General features: G+C 42.9%; 1 protein-coding gene across 2 annotated transcripts; it reads left to right on the plus strand.

Annotated features, from left to right (window-relative positions):
- Nucleotides 1-254: 254 nt before the first annotated feature.
- On the plus strand, nt 255-12,490 carry NDUFA9 (NADH:ubiquinone oxidoreductase subunit A9). 2 transcript variants are annotated; one of them, XM_005492412.4, is made up of 11 exons: nt 255-411; nt 2,515-2,685; nt 3,433-3,530; nt 3,713-3,804; nt 6,152-6,293; nt 6,640-6,742; nt 7,216-7,283; nt 7,419-7,495; nt 8,916-9,011; nt 10,808-10,874; nt 12,214-12,490. In XM_005492412.4, the coding sequence occupies exons 1-11, from the start codon at nt 372-374 to the stop codon at nt 12,379-12,381; spliced, it is 1,122 nt and encodes a 373-aa protein (XP_005492469.1). In that variant the 5' UTR covers nt 255-371; the 3' UTR covers nt 12,382-12,490. The 2 variants fall into 2 exon arrangements, with proteins under 2 accessions (XP_005492469.1, XP_026652441.1); XM_026796640.2 differs by lacking the exon at nt 255-411 and adding an exon at nt 418-623.
- The last annotated feature ends 4,274 nt before the right edge of the window (nt 12,491-16,764 follow it).

The raw sequence follows: 16,764 nt of genomic DNA on the forward strand, positions 1-16,764 counted from the left end.
AGTGTCCAGGTGGGGCCGGGCTCTGCTCCCAAGGAGCAAGGCACAGGACAAGAGAAAACGGCCTCAAGCTACGCCAGGAGAGGCTCGGGTTGGACACCACGAAGCATTCCTGCACTTTCAGAAGAACTTTTTCTTGGACATTGGAATAGGCTGCCCAGGCTGGCGATGGAGGTATTGTTACACCCTGAGGTGTTGAAGGAAACAGCACAGGCACCGCCCAATGCCACAGACCGCCTGACCCGGCGACCTCCACACCCTCCCTGTGACTTCATCACCTCGGCAGCCCCTGAGGGCCCCGCGGCCCCGCCCTGCGCAGCCGCCCTGCCCTCGCGGCCTCGCGCACGCGCCGCCCCGCCCCGAGAAGACACAAGATGGCGGCGGCGACGCGCGGGCTGCGGCTGCCAAGGGCAGGTGAGTGTCAGCCCCGCCGGGCCCCTCATGGGCCCGCTCTGCCCACCGCCCTCAGCCAGCTCGGCCCGCCCGTGCGGCTCTGCCCGGCCCAGGACACGCTCTGCCTCTGGCTCTGCGCGAGGGGAGCTCGCACTGCAGCGGCTGGAAAGGAGCTGCCGAGAATTTTTCCGGGGGCGCGGGAATGATCGTGTTTGTGCCTCCCTTCTCCTTAGGTAGCTGGGAATTGGAGCGCAGAGGGCTCGGGATGTAGCTGCGGGTGTCGCGCTGGGGCTGTCACTGCCCTATAGCTAAAAGCTCGGGTTCCTTTTGCGGTTTCCTAGGTGACTATGACCTTTGGGCCGTGATCTATGGTAAAGTTCAGCTACCAATATTATATTTAAAGCGTGTATTTGAGTCTTTGATTCTGTTTAAATTGATTCTGCCCACAGTCCTAGATTAAGTAACGTGGGAGGTGGCAAACGGGTTTTGTTGGTAAAGGGCGGGGAGAAATTTAATATCCTTTTAATGGGAGCAGTGTGTTCTTTATTTACCTAGGTGGCTGTCAGACTGCTTTCCAGGACAGAATGAGAGATGTGTCTCATTCCAGTTTGTGGGGTTGGGAGAGAATGGGGATAGACAAACTTTTGGGTAGACAAAAAGGTGCTTTGGGTTCACTGCAGATATTGGAGCTTTAATTCATAGAATGACAGAATTATTTGGATTGGAAGGGACTCTTAAGATCATCTAGTTCCAATCCCCTGCCATGGTCAGGGACACCTTCCACTATCCCAGGTTGCTCAGAGCCCCATCCAGTCTGGCCTGGAACACTGCCAGGGATGGGGCAGCCACAGCTGCTCCAGAAAATGCAATTTAAAGCAATGATTGGGTATATAGCCATAGCTGGTGATAATTTAGGGTAGCCAGACCTTATAGACTTACGGAACAAGGAAAATTGCTCATCACTAAACACTTTGTAGCGTAAGATAAGCACAGTAGGGGAATTCACAAAAGTGGGAGAATACAAGACAGTAATTAGATATTATTTGTTGGTATAGTAATGACATTATGAAGAGCCTGCCGCCAGTAATTTTTGCAGAAGTAACAGCAAGGAAGCTACTGAGTTGTTGGAAGCTGTAAAGTATTGCTGATTTTTTAACTTTCAGTGGCTCTCAAACTGTCTTTCAGGACAAAATTGGAGATGCAATATCTTTTTCCAGTTTGTGTGGTATGGAGAGAACAGGGATAGACAGATTTTGGGTAGTGAAAGACCTCCTTCAGGTGCTGAAATCTAGTTGGACTTTCTGGTTTGAGCTCTGCCAGCTGAGGTGGCAGAATATCATTTCTGCCTCTACACCCCCTATCCTTTTGATCTTCCGAACATTGGGGCTGCAGTGTCAGTGCCCCTGTGTAACTGGTAGTTCCTAACCACATTGGGACAAAACCTTCTTCAGTGTGCACATGTCAGGTTGCTCCCAATCCCATCCAGCCTGGCCTTGGACACTTCCAGGGATGGGTCAGTCACAGCTTCTCTAGACAACTGTGCCAGGGCCTCAGCACCCTCACAGGGAAGAATTTCTTCCTGATATCCTATCCTATACCTCCTCTCTGTCAGTGTGCGGCCATTCCCTCTTGTCCTGTCACATGTTCTTGCATATCAGTATCCTGATGATGTCCTGCCTCTGTGGCTCCCAAGTTTTCCTAGCTCCTTGAGGAAAGGAGCAGCTTTGAGGTAGTATGCCATGTATCTGGCTCTTTGTATCTCTCCCTGTCTTCTTGCTTCAGAGGTGTGATACAGGATTGCTTCCTCTGCTATATTTTATATTTCTGCTGAGTATTCTTTACTTGCTTCACCTTAAACTCACAGTGAGCTTTACTTGCTCTTTAAGAACTGATAACCTTTGTTTGCTCCTTCCCTGTCTCAGTTTGGTCCTTAACTTTACCAGCAACTTCCCAGGCCTGCTCCCCTCTGACCTTTCCAGATATCTCTGAAACAACAGTCCATGAAAAGCCTTGGCATGGGATATTAGAGAAAAAGATCTGTGATGAGAAAACCAATATAAGCTGTGAGTTAGCAGTGCTGAGTCCCAATTAATGCCGTCAAATCTCTCCTGTTCCGTGTTGCAGGCCATGGAATTTCTGTCCTGACTGCAGCACCGTCGGCATTGCAGCAGCACCGGCAGGTCCATCACGCCGTGATCCCTCATGGGAGGAGTGGCAGATCCTCTGTCAGTGGCATTGTGGCCACTGTCTTTGGAGCCACAGGTTTCCTGGGACGATACGTTGTCAACCGCTTAGGTAATGCTCACCAGGAGTACTGATTAAAGAAACTACCAAAAAAATGTTTAACTAAACCAATTGATCTCTAGGTTGCAGGGTGATGGAGAAGTTTCTGGCATTGTGGATCTTAAAAGTGTTTTGCAGTCTGCCTAAGTTCCTGTATGTGACAAGTAGTAAAAAGTGTTCTAATCAAGGAAATTTTGGAGCTTTGGAAGATTAAGGTCATTAAAAGAAGTTCTACCCCTCTGTAGAATGGAAGTCTGAGGAAATCGACAGCATGTATTTGATTCTTCTGGTTTTAGCCTTATTAGGACATTTTACTAAAGGTTTGCAGGAGTTTGATTGGAATTCTTTAAAATTGTCCTTTTGAATTTAAACTTTGGAAAATAACCCATGCTGCTTTTTTCCCCTCGTTTTCATGCAGCTTACAAAATGTAAATATCCTTGTAAATGTTCAGTTTTTTAGGTATTGTGCTCTGGTTATTGGACACACCATTTTTGTTTTGTTTGTTAATGAGCTTTGGCATTTTGTCTTACAGGCCTAAATATTAAGGAAAAAATCCTATTTAAGTATTTGACTTATGTAGGTTCAAGAAGAACCTTAGTTCTGTTCTACTTTTAGCTTTGCAGATATGCATTCAAGATACCGATGTCTAATTGTGGTGCTTTAATGCCAGGGAGAAAAGGGATTTTTGTTCATTCAGAAATTCATCGACTTAAATGGATGTATTTGTTTGAAACTTTGGGGTTTTTGTGGCTCTTTAGGTCGCATTGGCTCTCAAGTCATCATCCCCTATCGCTGTGATCAGTATGACCTGATGTATCTGCGGCCCATGGGTGACCTGGGGCAACTTCTCTTCATGGTGAGTCTGGCTTGAGATAGTCACAAAGCCCTGGCTGTGCAAGGCAGCCAGGTAACCCTTCTCAAAGACACAGCTCCAGCTGTTGTTTAGCCTCTAATTGGAAATGGTGTGAAAGAGCTTGCTTTGGTGATGCCTATTTACACTTTATCTCATCTTTTCCCCATTTGATGCTCTGCTTGCAGGAGTGGGACTGTAGGGACAAAGAGTCCATCCGAAGAGCCGTGGAACACAGCAATGTGGTCATTAATCTTATTGGAAAGGAATGGGAAACAAAGTAATTTTCTTTTTCTTTCTTTTCTTATATGTGATAGATTTGTACCAGTTATTGTAGCCATGTTTTACAGCATGTGTGTGCAGTGATGTTGCCATTGTTCTTGGCTTCTGGGAAAAGGCAATCCCAAGATTTTGCATATAAAATTTCTTTAAAAGGTTAACTCCAGTCCTGGTTGTGATCTGCTTTGGAAAAGTGCATTCTCTCCACAATTTTCCAGTGTACAGCTTTTGTTCTGTCAGAAAAATCAAATGTGCTATTTTCACATACCTAATGAATATTCCCTGAGTGCCTTCCTATAGATGACAGAGCCTCACCAATTTTTTATATTTATATTTACATTGACAATTTTATATGTAACTCATATTTACATAATATTTGCATTTACGTTATCACAGAAGTAAGATTTCATCCTGTCATTTGGACATAGTGATGAGTTGTAGCCTGCTAGAAAAAGCTGTGATCAAGCAGGAATAGCTGATGGAGAGTTGGTTATAAGTTAATCATTAAGATTATGACTAATAACTTCATTCATTGGTAGAATTTTGGCACAAACAATATTAGCTACAGAAACATTCTTTGATAATAGTTTCTAAGAATAGTTTCTTTTTGAAATCCATTTTAAAATTCCCATATTTTAGGTTAAAAATACCTGTAACAGCCACTTTCAATGTGTGTGTGTGTTCATGCAATTATATCCATTTTATTTAAAGCCTTGTGCAGAACTGCCAGACAAAAATTTACCAGGGAGATTTGCCTTGTGTGGTGCATAATTTTTGCTCTGGTAGTAGACAGAAACAAACATAGATATCACTTTCATCTCTGATCACCTAATGCTTTTGTTGCCCTTTTTTTTATGAACAGCCCTTTGATGTTCAAAATTTCTGGTCTTGTGTAAAAGGTGTGATTTATAGAAAAGACAGTTTATTTTATTGTTAAAAGGAAGTATGAGGACAATAACAAAAAGTTTCATTCTGTTTAAAAATCCCCAAACCTTGTTTTCTGTGCAGTTTCAATAGATAGAAATGGACAAGCCTTGGTCCATGTTTAAAACTTTTGGACATTACAGAACTTAACCACTGTGTGACACAAATGTTTTAATCACGTGTTTTGTGCATGTGGGTATCAGTGGTGGTGCTGAAACCCTGAGATTGAGTTCTCTGGTTTGTTAAACACGAGGTCAGAGTAACTGTTGTAATCATCCCAGAGCCTGTGAAAAACTTGTCCAGAAAGAAAAGTAAAATTAGATGGAGAGATCAGACAAAAAAAGCAAAGCCTACCATGAAATATTTTCTTCCTTGCTTTGTACTTGTGTCCAGGCTCCTCTGTGTGTACTATGTTGTTTGAAACTCCATGGTTACAGAAGGGATGTTGTTCTTGTGTGTTTCTAAATCTATTTTAGAAACAGAAAAGCAGAAAAAGGAGCGATGGTTCCCAGGATCAGATTATCAAAAATAACTTTGTATTTTTAAGCCTTTCTTTGGGCTCCAGTGGGATCTGAAGAGCTGTGGGAGGATATAAGGACACAGAGGGAGGTGTTTGGATAAGATGTTTGTTACCCAAAGCAAATGGTCAAGATGAGGAGTGCCTACAAGGACAATACAACAACATGAGAAGCCAGTTATCCTTCTTGCAATTTTGGAATTGTTGGCAGTTCTGCATGGAGACAGAGCTTCTGTATTGATCTTGACGAGATACCAAACTGGTTGACAGTATAACCCTCTAATTTAGGCCCCTTGAATATCATACAGTAAGGGGAGGATTTCTTGCTTCTTCTGGAAGTCCCTTTCAGCTCTGAAGTGGTTCTAAATCCTCTGAAAAATTGTTTTTCCATTTGCATGAGCACCTCTGTGTTCTCTGGTTTGTTTTTTTCTTCTTCTCCCCTGCCAAGCATCTACCCTGATTTGTGCTGCTCAGAAATATCAAGCTTCTTTGTAGTGTAATTAGGTGTGTCAAATCAAGGCAAATTTTGGACAGGATTTGTGAAAACATAGCCTTACTCAGAGTTCAAGATGCAGGAGAGTTTCTTTTAATAAAAATAACCTGTTTTCACTTTTACTGGGAGTTTTCTCTTTGTCACAGACAAGTGGACAAGAGGATTTTTCATACTGATTTAATCTTACCAGGTGAAAGGGCAGAGAAGCTAAAATTGAAGATTACAGTTGCAATTTCACTTTCCTCTAATTTTTATTATATGAAGAGTCCATCATGAAGGGAAATTTTGTTTCTCGGACTGTCAGTGTAGGTTTCTGATAATACATTCAAGTAATATGTAATAATTGCTTTTTGGCTGAGTGGCAGCCGTTGTTGATTGCTCTTAAAGTAACGTTTGGGTCTTGCCTTGCTTTAGAAACTTCAAATTTGAAGATGAATTTGTAAATATTCCTCAAAGTATCGCACAGATAAGTAAGGAAGCTGGTGTGGAAAAATTCATTCATATCTCTCACCTGAATGCTAGCATGAAGAGTCCCTCCAAATACCTCAGGAACAAAGTAAGTCTGTAGTCCACTTAAATGTATTTCCTGAGAACATCCTTTGTATTTGGTTTGGGTTTGGTTTTGATTTTTTTCCCCCCAGCTGGGGCTTTTTGAAGGACATCAATGTATGAATTTACTACATGCTGTTTTCTGCAGCTGAGAAATGTTTGGGCTTTCTGTGAGACCTTTATCTCAGTGCAGCATCTTGAGGATCAAATGGCTTGGATATAAATAATTTTTGTGCTACTGATGGCATCATTTTTTTTAAGTTCTGCAGTCAAAGATGCTTTCTGTTATGAAAGGCATCCACTTCTGCTTGGTTCAGCATGGATGTAATGAATGTGTTTGTTTTAATTGATAGGCTGTTGGAGAGAAGACTGTGAGGGAACAATTTCCAGACGCTGTAATTCTGAAGCCCTCTGAGATGTTTGGTAGAGAGGACCGATTTCTCAATCATTATGCAAGTAGGTACTCTTGGAATAATAAACCTATGTATGATTTGTGTAACTGCCTGTAGAGAAAAGAGAGAAAATAGGATTTGCTTCTGAAAAGCAGGTGTATTCAGTGTGTTCTTATCAGCAGTGTGTGGGATGTACAGCAATATACTAAATTCTCACCTCTTGACAGAATTCTTTCTCAATCTAGTTAGATGTTGCTCTTTGTTTTTATTTTTGTAATGATTTTATTTTGGGGTGGGGGGGTATGTACTGACGCACTCTATGGAAACAGCAAATGCAGCCCTCTCATTACTGTTAATACGAAAACTAAATGTGTCTTGAGAAAAATGCTGCTACAATTGGCTGGGAGTTCTTCCCAATCCTAGTTTTTTTAAAAGAGAAGTCAATTTTCAGAAGAGATCCACACTCAGTGTGGTGTCAAATGTCCTGGTTATTCTGGTACTGAAAGGATTCCCAGATTTTCTCTTTTTTTCCATCAGACATGCGTTGGTTTGGTGGTGTCCCACTTGTTTCTCTGGGCAAAAAAACAGTGAAGCAACCAGTCTATGTAAGTTTTCCATGAAATCCCAATCCCAAATCCTTGGTGGGTGGATGTGTCGGTCTGTAAACCACCTCTGAAAGAAGAGTGTGTGCATGTATTCCTGTTTTCTCTTGGTAACTTGTCAGAATTTGTTCCTTGCAGGTGGTTGATGTAGCAAAGGCAATTATTAATGCAATTAAGAATCCTGATGCAAAAGGGAAAACATATGCCTTGGCTGGGTAAGTCACTTTTTCTGATTCTAATTAACTGTAGTACATCTTTTTAGTGTCTTTTTTTGGCATGCTGCACAGTACATTTTATTTCTCCATCCATGCACACAGTTTGAGCTGCAATAAATTCCACCTCCTTTTTGGGAGGAAAAATGGCTCAAGCTCTTACTGTGAGTACTTTGAAAATCCTAATCTGGGCCCCACTGCATTTCATGTGATGTATGTGCACACAAAGAAGTAGGCAGCTTGGGAAACATGCTAGACAATATGGATTTGGGGAAAATTCTGGTAAAGCTCTGTGGAAACCACCTGGAATTAGAATGGCTCAGAGGCAGTGGATGTACAGTTGGAGACTGGATTTACAGGTTGCCCAGAGAAGCTGTGGCTGCCCCATCCCTGGAAGTGATCAAGGCCAGGTTAGACGGGGCTCTGAGCAGCCTGGGATAGCGGAAGGTGGGGATAGGATGAGATGATTTTAAGGTCCCTTTCAATCCAAAGCATTTTATGGCTCTCTGATCTCTTGGAACTTTTCTGGAGAACATGCCAGTTGAAGGCTCAGTTTTCATGCTTGCAATCTTAGACCTTGGCATCTGTGAGATCCTGTGTTTATCAAACTGCTCAGCAGTGTGCTCTTGTGGTGTCGTGGAGCTTTTCAGAATGTTTTGGAATGGCAGCAAATTGCCTGGAAGGCAAGGGAGATACCTGACAGCTCAGTCTGAGCACATCTAGACAGCCTAAAATGCCAAGGCAGGATCTGAACAAGAAAGGAATGGGAATTCCCAGTAGTTTGTGTTACTCTTAGGTAAGTGGATGGAAGACTGACTGCTTCATTCTCTTCGTCTTGAGAGAGGGGGAATGCATTTTTTGGACAGTTCATCTTGCTTTTAAATAGAACAAAATACTCTTAGTCAAGTAAAGGCAAGTGAATCAATTTCCCTGCAGCCATTTCCTACCAAAGATAGAATGTCTTGTTAATAAAGCATCCTTAATTCTCCATTTGATTTCTGGCTTCCAAGTGGGCTTGAACAAACTCCTCCCACAGTGATGGAAGTCTTGGAGTTCAGAATTGGAGTCAGCATGGAAGGAGGCACATTCAGGTGTGCTTTCACAGCACACAGAAACACTTCATCCAGTGTGGTTGTGGTGGGTTAGCCTTGGCCAGCAGCCAAATGCCCACTGTTCCTTTATGCTGAATCCTTTCCATGCTTTTCCCCAGCTCCAGGATGGGCCTTTCCAAAGGCTGCAGTCCTCCAGGATAAACCTCCTCCCTGTGAGCCACAGGGGAATCTCTTCAGGCAAATTATTTGGATTGAAGAAACGAGACTTTTTGTAGCCTTGGGGGTGGAGGGTTTAAAATTGTTTTCCTTCTCTGGTGCTAATATTGCAGTGTAGCTGACTGAGGTGTGATGTTTGCTGCATTCCCTTCCAGCCCTCACCGGTACCTCCTGTACGACATGGTCGAGTACATTTACGCTGTTGCCCACCACCCCTTCATTCCCTACCCGCTGCCACGGCCTCTCTACCAGTAAGTGGGACCCTAATTCAATAACCTCCTGGCAGCAGAAGCATAAATACCTGTTGCATGGGTTACTTACTCTGCCCAGTTGTTATTAAAGTGGTGGGGCTGCAGAAGTCCCCTTTCCTGAGGTACTTGTTAGCCAGTTTTGAGCCTTCAGCTCAGGGACAGGCCTGCATTTGATGAGCTGGTATGTGAAATGCATGCTTGTAGTGAACTTAACATAGCTGTTCATTCCAGAGTCATTTCTCCCTGACATCTAGGGACAGGGTGAGAGGACATAGCCTCAAGCTGCACCAGGGGATGCTCAGGTTGGACATCAGGAAGAATTTCTTCACAAGAAAGGGTGGTTGAACATTGCACTGGCTACCCAGGGAGATACTGAAGATACAACTGGACATGGCACTCAGTGATCTGGTCTGGTTGATAAGGTGGTGAACTTGATCATCCTGGAGGTCTTCTCCTACCTAAGTCATTCTGTGATTGAATGGCTTTGCTGAGCCAAGAAGTAGCAAAAGGTCCTAATTCAATAAAATCAGTAGCAAACCAAATGATTTTCAACAATACCACAGGGAAAATCTGTGTGTATGTTGCTGACTGCAGGCCCTGACAGATTTTTTTGCACAATCTTAAGGATCTGCTACTGAACCTGGGCCTGGTCCTTAGGGAATAATCACATCTTTTTGAAGAGCTACCCCAAACAATAAATGCCATTTCAGCAGTTGCCCTCAGCACAATGGGGCTGTGTTATTATTTGGCATACTCGTCCTCCTTGTTTTTAGTACAATGCAAATTAACAAGCTTAATCAGTCATCAGAGTTAGAACCCTCGCAGCAGTATGACTCAGTATTGGATCCATGGAAGTGCTGATGGATAACACTGAGAACATCCTAAACTATTGTGGCTGTTCCTCTATTGGCTGTAAGAGGCACCAGGCACATGGCTCTGGTGACACAGAGCAGCTTGTTAGAAAGGTGATATGTGGGTGCTTCTCAGTTTCATTCACATCTGCTGCAGTCCATGTTATTCTTTTTTATTTATGGGCTAAACTAAGTGATAGTTCATATTTTTGAGAAAAGAATGCACCTAAAAGGCAGATGAGCTTTGTTGTGTTTATATGCACTAATTCAGTAACACCCTAATCTGCCAGGTGAGCACTGGAGCTAGTCCTACCTGTTCAGTGAGAGATTCTGCTGTTGGTCCCGAGACACTGAGCAAGAACTGTAGCATTATTTTTTTTTCCCTGTCAGATTTCCTTTCTTTCAAGGGAAACTTAATTTCTGAAAACTGTGGATACCCAAATCCTCACCCTTTTTGTAGATTGCTCCAGATTCCCCCAGCTTGTTTGTGTTGCTGATAACTCATTTAATTGTCAGCAAGAGTGTTTTCTCCTAGAGGCATTGAGTCCAACGTCATGACTAATTGGATTGCTGCCTACACTGGCAGGGAACAGAGTTTGAATGAAAGGCAGGGGCAAGACTCAGCCCTCTGCTGTGTGGGGAATTGGATGGGGGATTTACTTTCCCTACCCACTAATGCTCATTTTAACTTCTAGAGATCTGCTTCTCCATTCCATCCAAAGTAAAACAATACAAGATCCAATAATTCAGGAACAGTTAATTACCAGAAACACTACTAAGAACTTAGTGACTGGCACATCTAGTGCTATAATGAACTCAGAGCTTGCAAGAACAGCTTCAGAACAAGCTCTTGCTCACCATCTATTAAGTCTGAAATAATTTTTACTGGATTTTTATGTATCTGGATAAATGACTGCACTTTTGCAATATTTCTTCTGTTCACAGTTTAGTTGCAAGATTCTTTGAGATGAATCCGTTTGAACCATGGTTGACACGGGACAAGGTGGATCGGGTAAGTGTGGGACCAGCCAAAAATCCCTCTTGGGAAGTGTTTCGTTGTGCATTTTTAACTCACACTTGAGTTTTGCTTTCCCCAAAACCACATGGAATTGAAAAAAGTGGAGGTTGGATGAGCAAAGTGGCGGGGGGGCAGTGCTCCCCACTCTTAGTCAGTTTAGGTACCTCTAGACGCACTAAAATCACTTCCATCATCCGGGGAATGGTGTTTTTAACAACTGAAGTTGAACTGACATCCTGCACACATTCCAAAATCTCGCTTAACATTCAAGTGTGTTTTCTGGGAGAATGCTGCCACTTCATGTTTATTCCTGACTTCTCAGAATGTTTCACTGGGGACGGAGAAATAAGTTGCAAAAAACCAACTGCAAGCAAAGAAAAAGTAGGAATTGGCAAGTATTAGTGTCAAAATTTGGCATATGTGTAGGCTAGCAAAGATAGTCATGTATATTCCCTAAACTTTTTGCTTTCTGAATTATAGAGTGACTCTTCCACCTGTTTTGCAGCATTGGAATTTCAATATATTTTGTTATAACACAATATCAATTGCCTACTTTACCTGATTGTCCCCCAGGATATAATTGTAACATCTCCAAAAACCTTTCTTCCACTGCCTTTGTTGTTTCTTCCATTACATTTCATAAAATAAGCCAGCACCAAATCACTGAAACTGCTGCAAGTCAGCTGTAGTATAGGTAGTGTAAGAGGAAGTTTCTCAGTGTCATTTCTGGGTCTGATTGTTCCTCTTTCCAAGCTTTTCTTCTTAAATAATCTGTTCAATATTAGATGTGTTTGATTCAAAAGACCTTTCAAGGAACACCAGCATAAGAGAAATCTCTGTTTTCTATGGGTTGCATGTATGGTAATAGAATTAACTATAGTAATAGAATCAACTATTTATACAGAGCCATGTTCTAAACCATAAACAGAGCAAAACCATCTACCAGAGGTGATAATTCAACACAACATTTCCTTGACAAATCAAAATATCCATAATTGGAGTTCAAGTATAGCCTTGGAGTTCCGCTTAGTTTTGCCGTTGCAATGCAGTAACCTTCCTGATAAGGTATGGAGAATAAAGGAGGGCACTTCCAGCACAGCATTTATTCCTGAATTAAAGCCTGAAGGACTTCTTGCTGGATGCAGAATACCTGTACCTCCTGTTGGAAGTCTTGGTACTCAAGACCTTGTGTAATTATGCCACAGTTCTGTTTGAATATTTCTTCTTCCTCTACTTCTTTTGGCAGGAGAATATTTGCATTGGGTGTAAAGCTGTTCATTTCAAGTGAATTATCTTTTTTTTTTTTTTCTTACCCTCCTCATTCTTGTTGAAGTTTCACACAACAGACATGACATTTCCTGACCTTCCTGGTTTTGAAGAGCTGGGAATCAAACCAACCCCCCTGGAACAAAAGGCCATCGAAGTCCTGCGCCGTCACCGCAGGTTCCGCTGGTTGGACGCTGAGCTGGAGGAAGCAAAGCCAAAAACACAACCCATGTAACAGCTGGCAAGGGGGATACTTAAAGCTTCTTAAACTGCCTTTGGATGACCCAGCTTCTTTGGAGAACTGTGTACATACTAAGTAAAATGTATTAATCATGTAAACTGTATTTCACCAGTGTTGTCTTTTCAGTTAAGGGGGGACTGTCACTGCAATGTGGATTTTCTCTTTGCCACAGAAGCAAATAATATGGTTCCTTAGCTGGTGAGCATTGTAATGTTTTGAACTGTTGGGACTAGAGGGAATATGCTGTAACACTTGTCCCTTTTTCCCTTGGCTCTCAAAGCAAATGTATCACTGAGCTTTAGGTGCTCAAATAGTTTCAAGAGTGTTGCAGTTCGGGACTAGGTCATCCAGAACGTGCCCTTTCCAGTAGGAATTGCTGGGAATGCTGCCTATTCAGACTACGAAATATCAGACAAAGCCCTGGTTTTAAGTTTTTGACTCTTCTGAACTTGGTTTTCTGTGCTGAACATGGCTCTTAAAGAAAGTGTCAGCTTCCTTTCAGGGAGTTGCAGAGAGCCACAAAGTCACTGAGCCTCCTTTTCTCCAGGTTAAACACCCCCAGCTCCCTCAGCTGATTGCTGTAGTCAGAGAACAGGATCTCTCACTCTTTCTGTATTGCCAAAGTACAGTGAAACTCCTGGACAAAGTGTTTCTCAGATTTCAAGAGCTTCCACATCAGAACTGCTGCTGCTAATGTTTACACTGAGAAAGTGGTGGGCTCTTGTGAGTTTTTTTATCCTGCTTTTGAAGGAAGTATTAAATTTGGCTCTCTCATGCATTGTTTATTTTTCTTTTGATAACATAAGTTGAAAAGCTAGGGCAAACTGGAAGTGCATATTAGTAATTTGAGCATAAACTTATTATTTTTGCCTGCCAGCTTTTCTCTATCAGACCCCTACTCTGTAGTCTTATTAGCACTCATTTGCTGAGTGTGGCCCCGATCTTGATTTATTGCACGTTGCTCACATCCTGCTGTGAAAGCACTCGTGTTCCTGAGCTGCTTCAGAGGAGTATAGAGAGATGCAATTATCACATAGCCCTGCACAGCTAACAAGCAGTTTCCATTTTCAGATAGCAAAGTGCTGCAGGAAAAGCTGGCAAAGGCAGTGTTGGAATGTGAGGTGCCAGTTCTGGAAATGTTTACCATGGTGCAGTGATTTATTTTTCCCGCCCCCCTCATTCAAAGCACAGCTTTTCCAGTTGCACCACTGAGCTCTCCTACAGGGTCTTAATTCAGGCAGCCATTAGAGAGTGGGAAAGGGGTGAATATCCATGAGAAATTTACTTGAAGCAGCTGTTCCACATCAAGAGCATGGGTAAAGTGGAGCATCACACCACAATACTTTGCCTTACACCACACTTCCCCTTCCCACCTTGCAGAAACTACGCTGTGATTTCTCCTAAGTTAGCTTTCTGTAGCAATTCCTTTATTTTGTAATACAGCCCTGAGTACAGAATTACTGTAATCCCTAGAATTGCTAAGATTGGAAAAGACCTCCAAAATTGTTGACCTCCAATCTTGGGTTACCACCTTGACAATTAGACCAGAGCACTGAGTGCCACACCCTGTGGTTTCTTGAACGCCTTCAGGGATGGGGATTCCACAATGTACCTGGGCAGCCCCTTCCAATGCCTGAACAGCTTTTCCATGAAGAAATTCCTGCTGATGTCCAGCCTGAACCTCCTTTGGCACAGCTTGAGACTGTTTCTTATTATCTTGTCTCTTCCTATTGGGAGCAGAGCCTGACCCTCACCTGGCTGCATCCTCCTGCCAGGGAGTTGTCGAGAGCCAGAGGGTCCTCTGAGCCTTTTTTTCTCCAGGCTGAGAAATACTTAAGGGTTTCTCCAGTTGCTTAGAGGGCAGATTTTATTGACTGAGAGGAGCATTCATGCTGGCAGTAATTATTCTGTAGTTACCTCTGCCTCCATGATGTTACTTTCTCTTCCCTCTGCCCTAAGAAATGCGCATGGATACTATTCTATGAGATGAGATCAGACGACTGATATATTTAAAGCAATCCAAATTTTGAGTAATTAATGAGAATATTATTGCAGCTTCTTTGAGGAAGGAGAGCAGAGGATGAAGGGCACTGACAAAAAAGCAAAGGGAAGCCAGTGGCAGAACTGAGAACAGTGATTGTGTGCTGCTGTAGGGCTTCTTTCCGGGAACTTCCTCCCTAAACACCATTCCTTCTTGGAAAAGCTTAACAGCAGTTGGGCATGTTGCAAACTACATAATGGAAATTGCCTTTCTCATCGTCACTAGGGAATGTTAGGGATTTTGTTATCGAGATTCTGGTTTGAAGCAGCACATGGAATCCACAGCTGGAAAAACATCTCTAGCAACGCAGACCTGGCTTGCACTGAATCGCCAGTAGTCGGAGCTGCTGCTTAGCGAATCCTGATCCCGGTTTTCCATTCACCTCTTACGGAACCTCCTTTCCCAACATTCATCCTCTGGGCTGATACAACTGATTAAAAAGCTAATTAGTACTTCCCTCCAAAGTTTCTTGTGTATACATATCCAAAGGGGAGTGGTCAACAGCTCACTGTCCTGATGGACATCGGGGACAAGTGGTGTTCCTCAGGAGTTCATAAATTTGTGTTTCATAAAACCTGTGTTATTTAATACCTTTTTTATGGTGTAGCCAAAGGGATCGAGTGCACCCTCAGGAAGTTTACAGATGACACTAAAGCAGAGTTGTCACACCTGAAGGACAGGACACCCTCCAGAGGGACCTGGCAGAGAAGCTGTGGCTGCCCCATCCCTGGAAGTGTTCCAGACCAGGCTGGATAGGGCTCTGAGCAATCTGGGTTAGTGGGACGTGTCCCTGCCCATGGCAGGGGGTTGGAACAAGATGATCTTTACCCTTCCATCCCCAACCATTTTGTGATTCTGTGATTTTGGCAACTGAAGTTCCTTGCTCTAAAACCATTGAGTTCGTTTCTCTCAAGATTATCCCTGAACCTTACTATTGCAAACCTTCTCTTCATGGAGGAGATGCCTCTCAGCTTCTGATCCCTGGGCAAAGCAGTCTGTATCAAGAAACAGAATCTTGGTTCTGCTGGAGGAGCACCTCAGGTGCTGTAAGGAATTTGTCCAACTGCCTGTACCAGAGGAGCCTTTCAAGGCTGCTCAGGTGTGGCTGGAGGAAAGAATGGGGGCAAAGGCGACAACAAACTGCTTAAAGCAGCCCTAGGTGGGGGTGAGAGAGGTAGGTGCGTGGTAAGGAGTCAGTTTGGCTCTTTCAGTGGTGGTTATGGGAGCTCTGGTGAGCTGCTGCTTCCCTTGAGGCAGCAGTTCCTGTGGTAAGTCACTCTTTTGCCTTTTTGTTATCTGAAATATTTGTTGTGGGCTTTACATATTCAAGAATGGATGGTTTTGCAAGCTGTAGATTCAGTGAGCAGCTGAAGAATTCTCTCCTGGAGGCATCTTGTTTCTCCTGGGTTTGTGTCTTGTGCTTGGCCTCTCAGGGCTATAATGGCATCAGCAGCTCATTTTGTCCCTGTTAAGGTGTTTGTGTTGTCTCTCTGCCATGGAATTAACTGTGTGTAAGGCCTAAATTTATGTTTTAGTATTTCTATGTGTGGGTAAAGTGGAGGTTTTGTTCTCTTGTTTGTGAATTTGTCTTGTCTTTGGCCAACAGGACTTTCTGAGGTAAGGGTAGAGAATAGGAGCACATATGCATTCTGTAGGTACAATTTCCTTAGGAAGTTCACCTCTAGCTAACGTTGCTGTTAATTAAAATAAAGTTGATGATGCCACTGCATTTTTTGAGCCTCTGAAGTCTGAGGGCAGCCTGGGCGAAGCAGAGGTTGTATCCCAAGCATGTGTCAGAGCAGTAATTTAGTAAGACAATTGAGTGAAAATGAAAACAAAAGCTGTTCACCTGTTTCTAGTTTTGCTGGCATTTTTCTTACCTTTTCCTCCCACATACACTGCATGCTTTATACCCTTAATTTGGGCTTGGGTTGGGAAGAAAGAGCCACTCATTTTTCCATGCTTAGTGTTCCCAGACCACCTTATTCCTTTCTTCAGCTACATTTAGAGTATTCCCAGCCTGAACTTCAGTGCATTTATGAATCTATAACAAAAGAAGAATAAACTTTCACATCTTTGTGTCTTCTTGAAACAAGAAAAATCTAGTTATACAGCTGTCATGGGTTGACACTGGTGCAATGCCAGTGCCCCCATGAAAATATATTCTCCCTGGTGTCTACTGTGAGATGTGATCAAAAATAGAGCAAAGCAGGCTCCAACTTAGGAATAAAGAAGAAAAACTTTATTAACCTACAACTAGATGTAAAAAGAAACACACAGAACTCAGAATGAAAACCTTCTAAAAACATTCCTCCTCCCCCCACCAAATTTCCACT

The sequence above is a fragment of the Zonotrichia albicollis genome, chromosome 4 (genome assembly GCF_047830755.1).
Source record: "Zonotrichia albicollis isolate bZonAlb1 chromosome 4, bZonAlb1.hap1, whole genome shotgun sequence".
Classification (NCBI taxonomy): domain Eukaryota; kingdom Metazoa; phylum Chordata; class Aves; order Passeriformes; family Passerellidae; genus Zonotrichia; species Zonotrichia albicollis.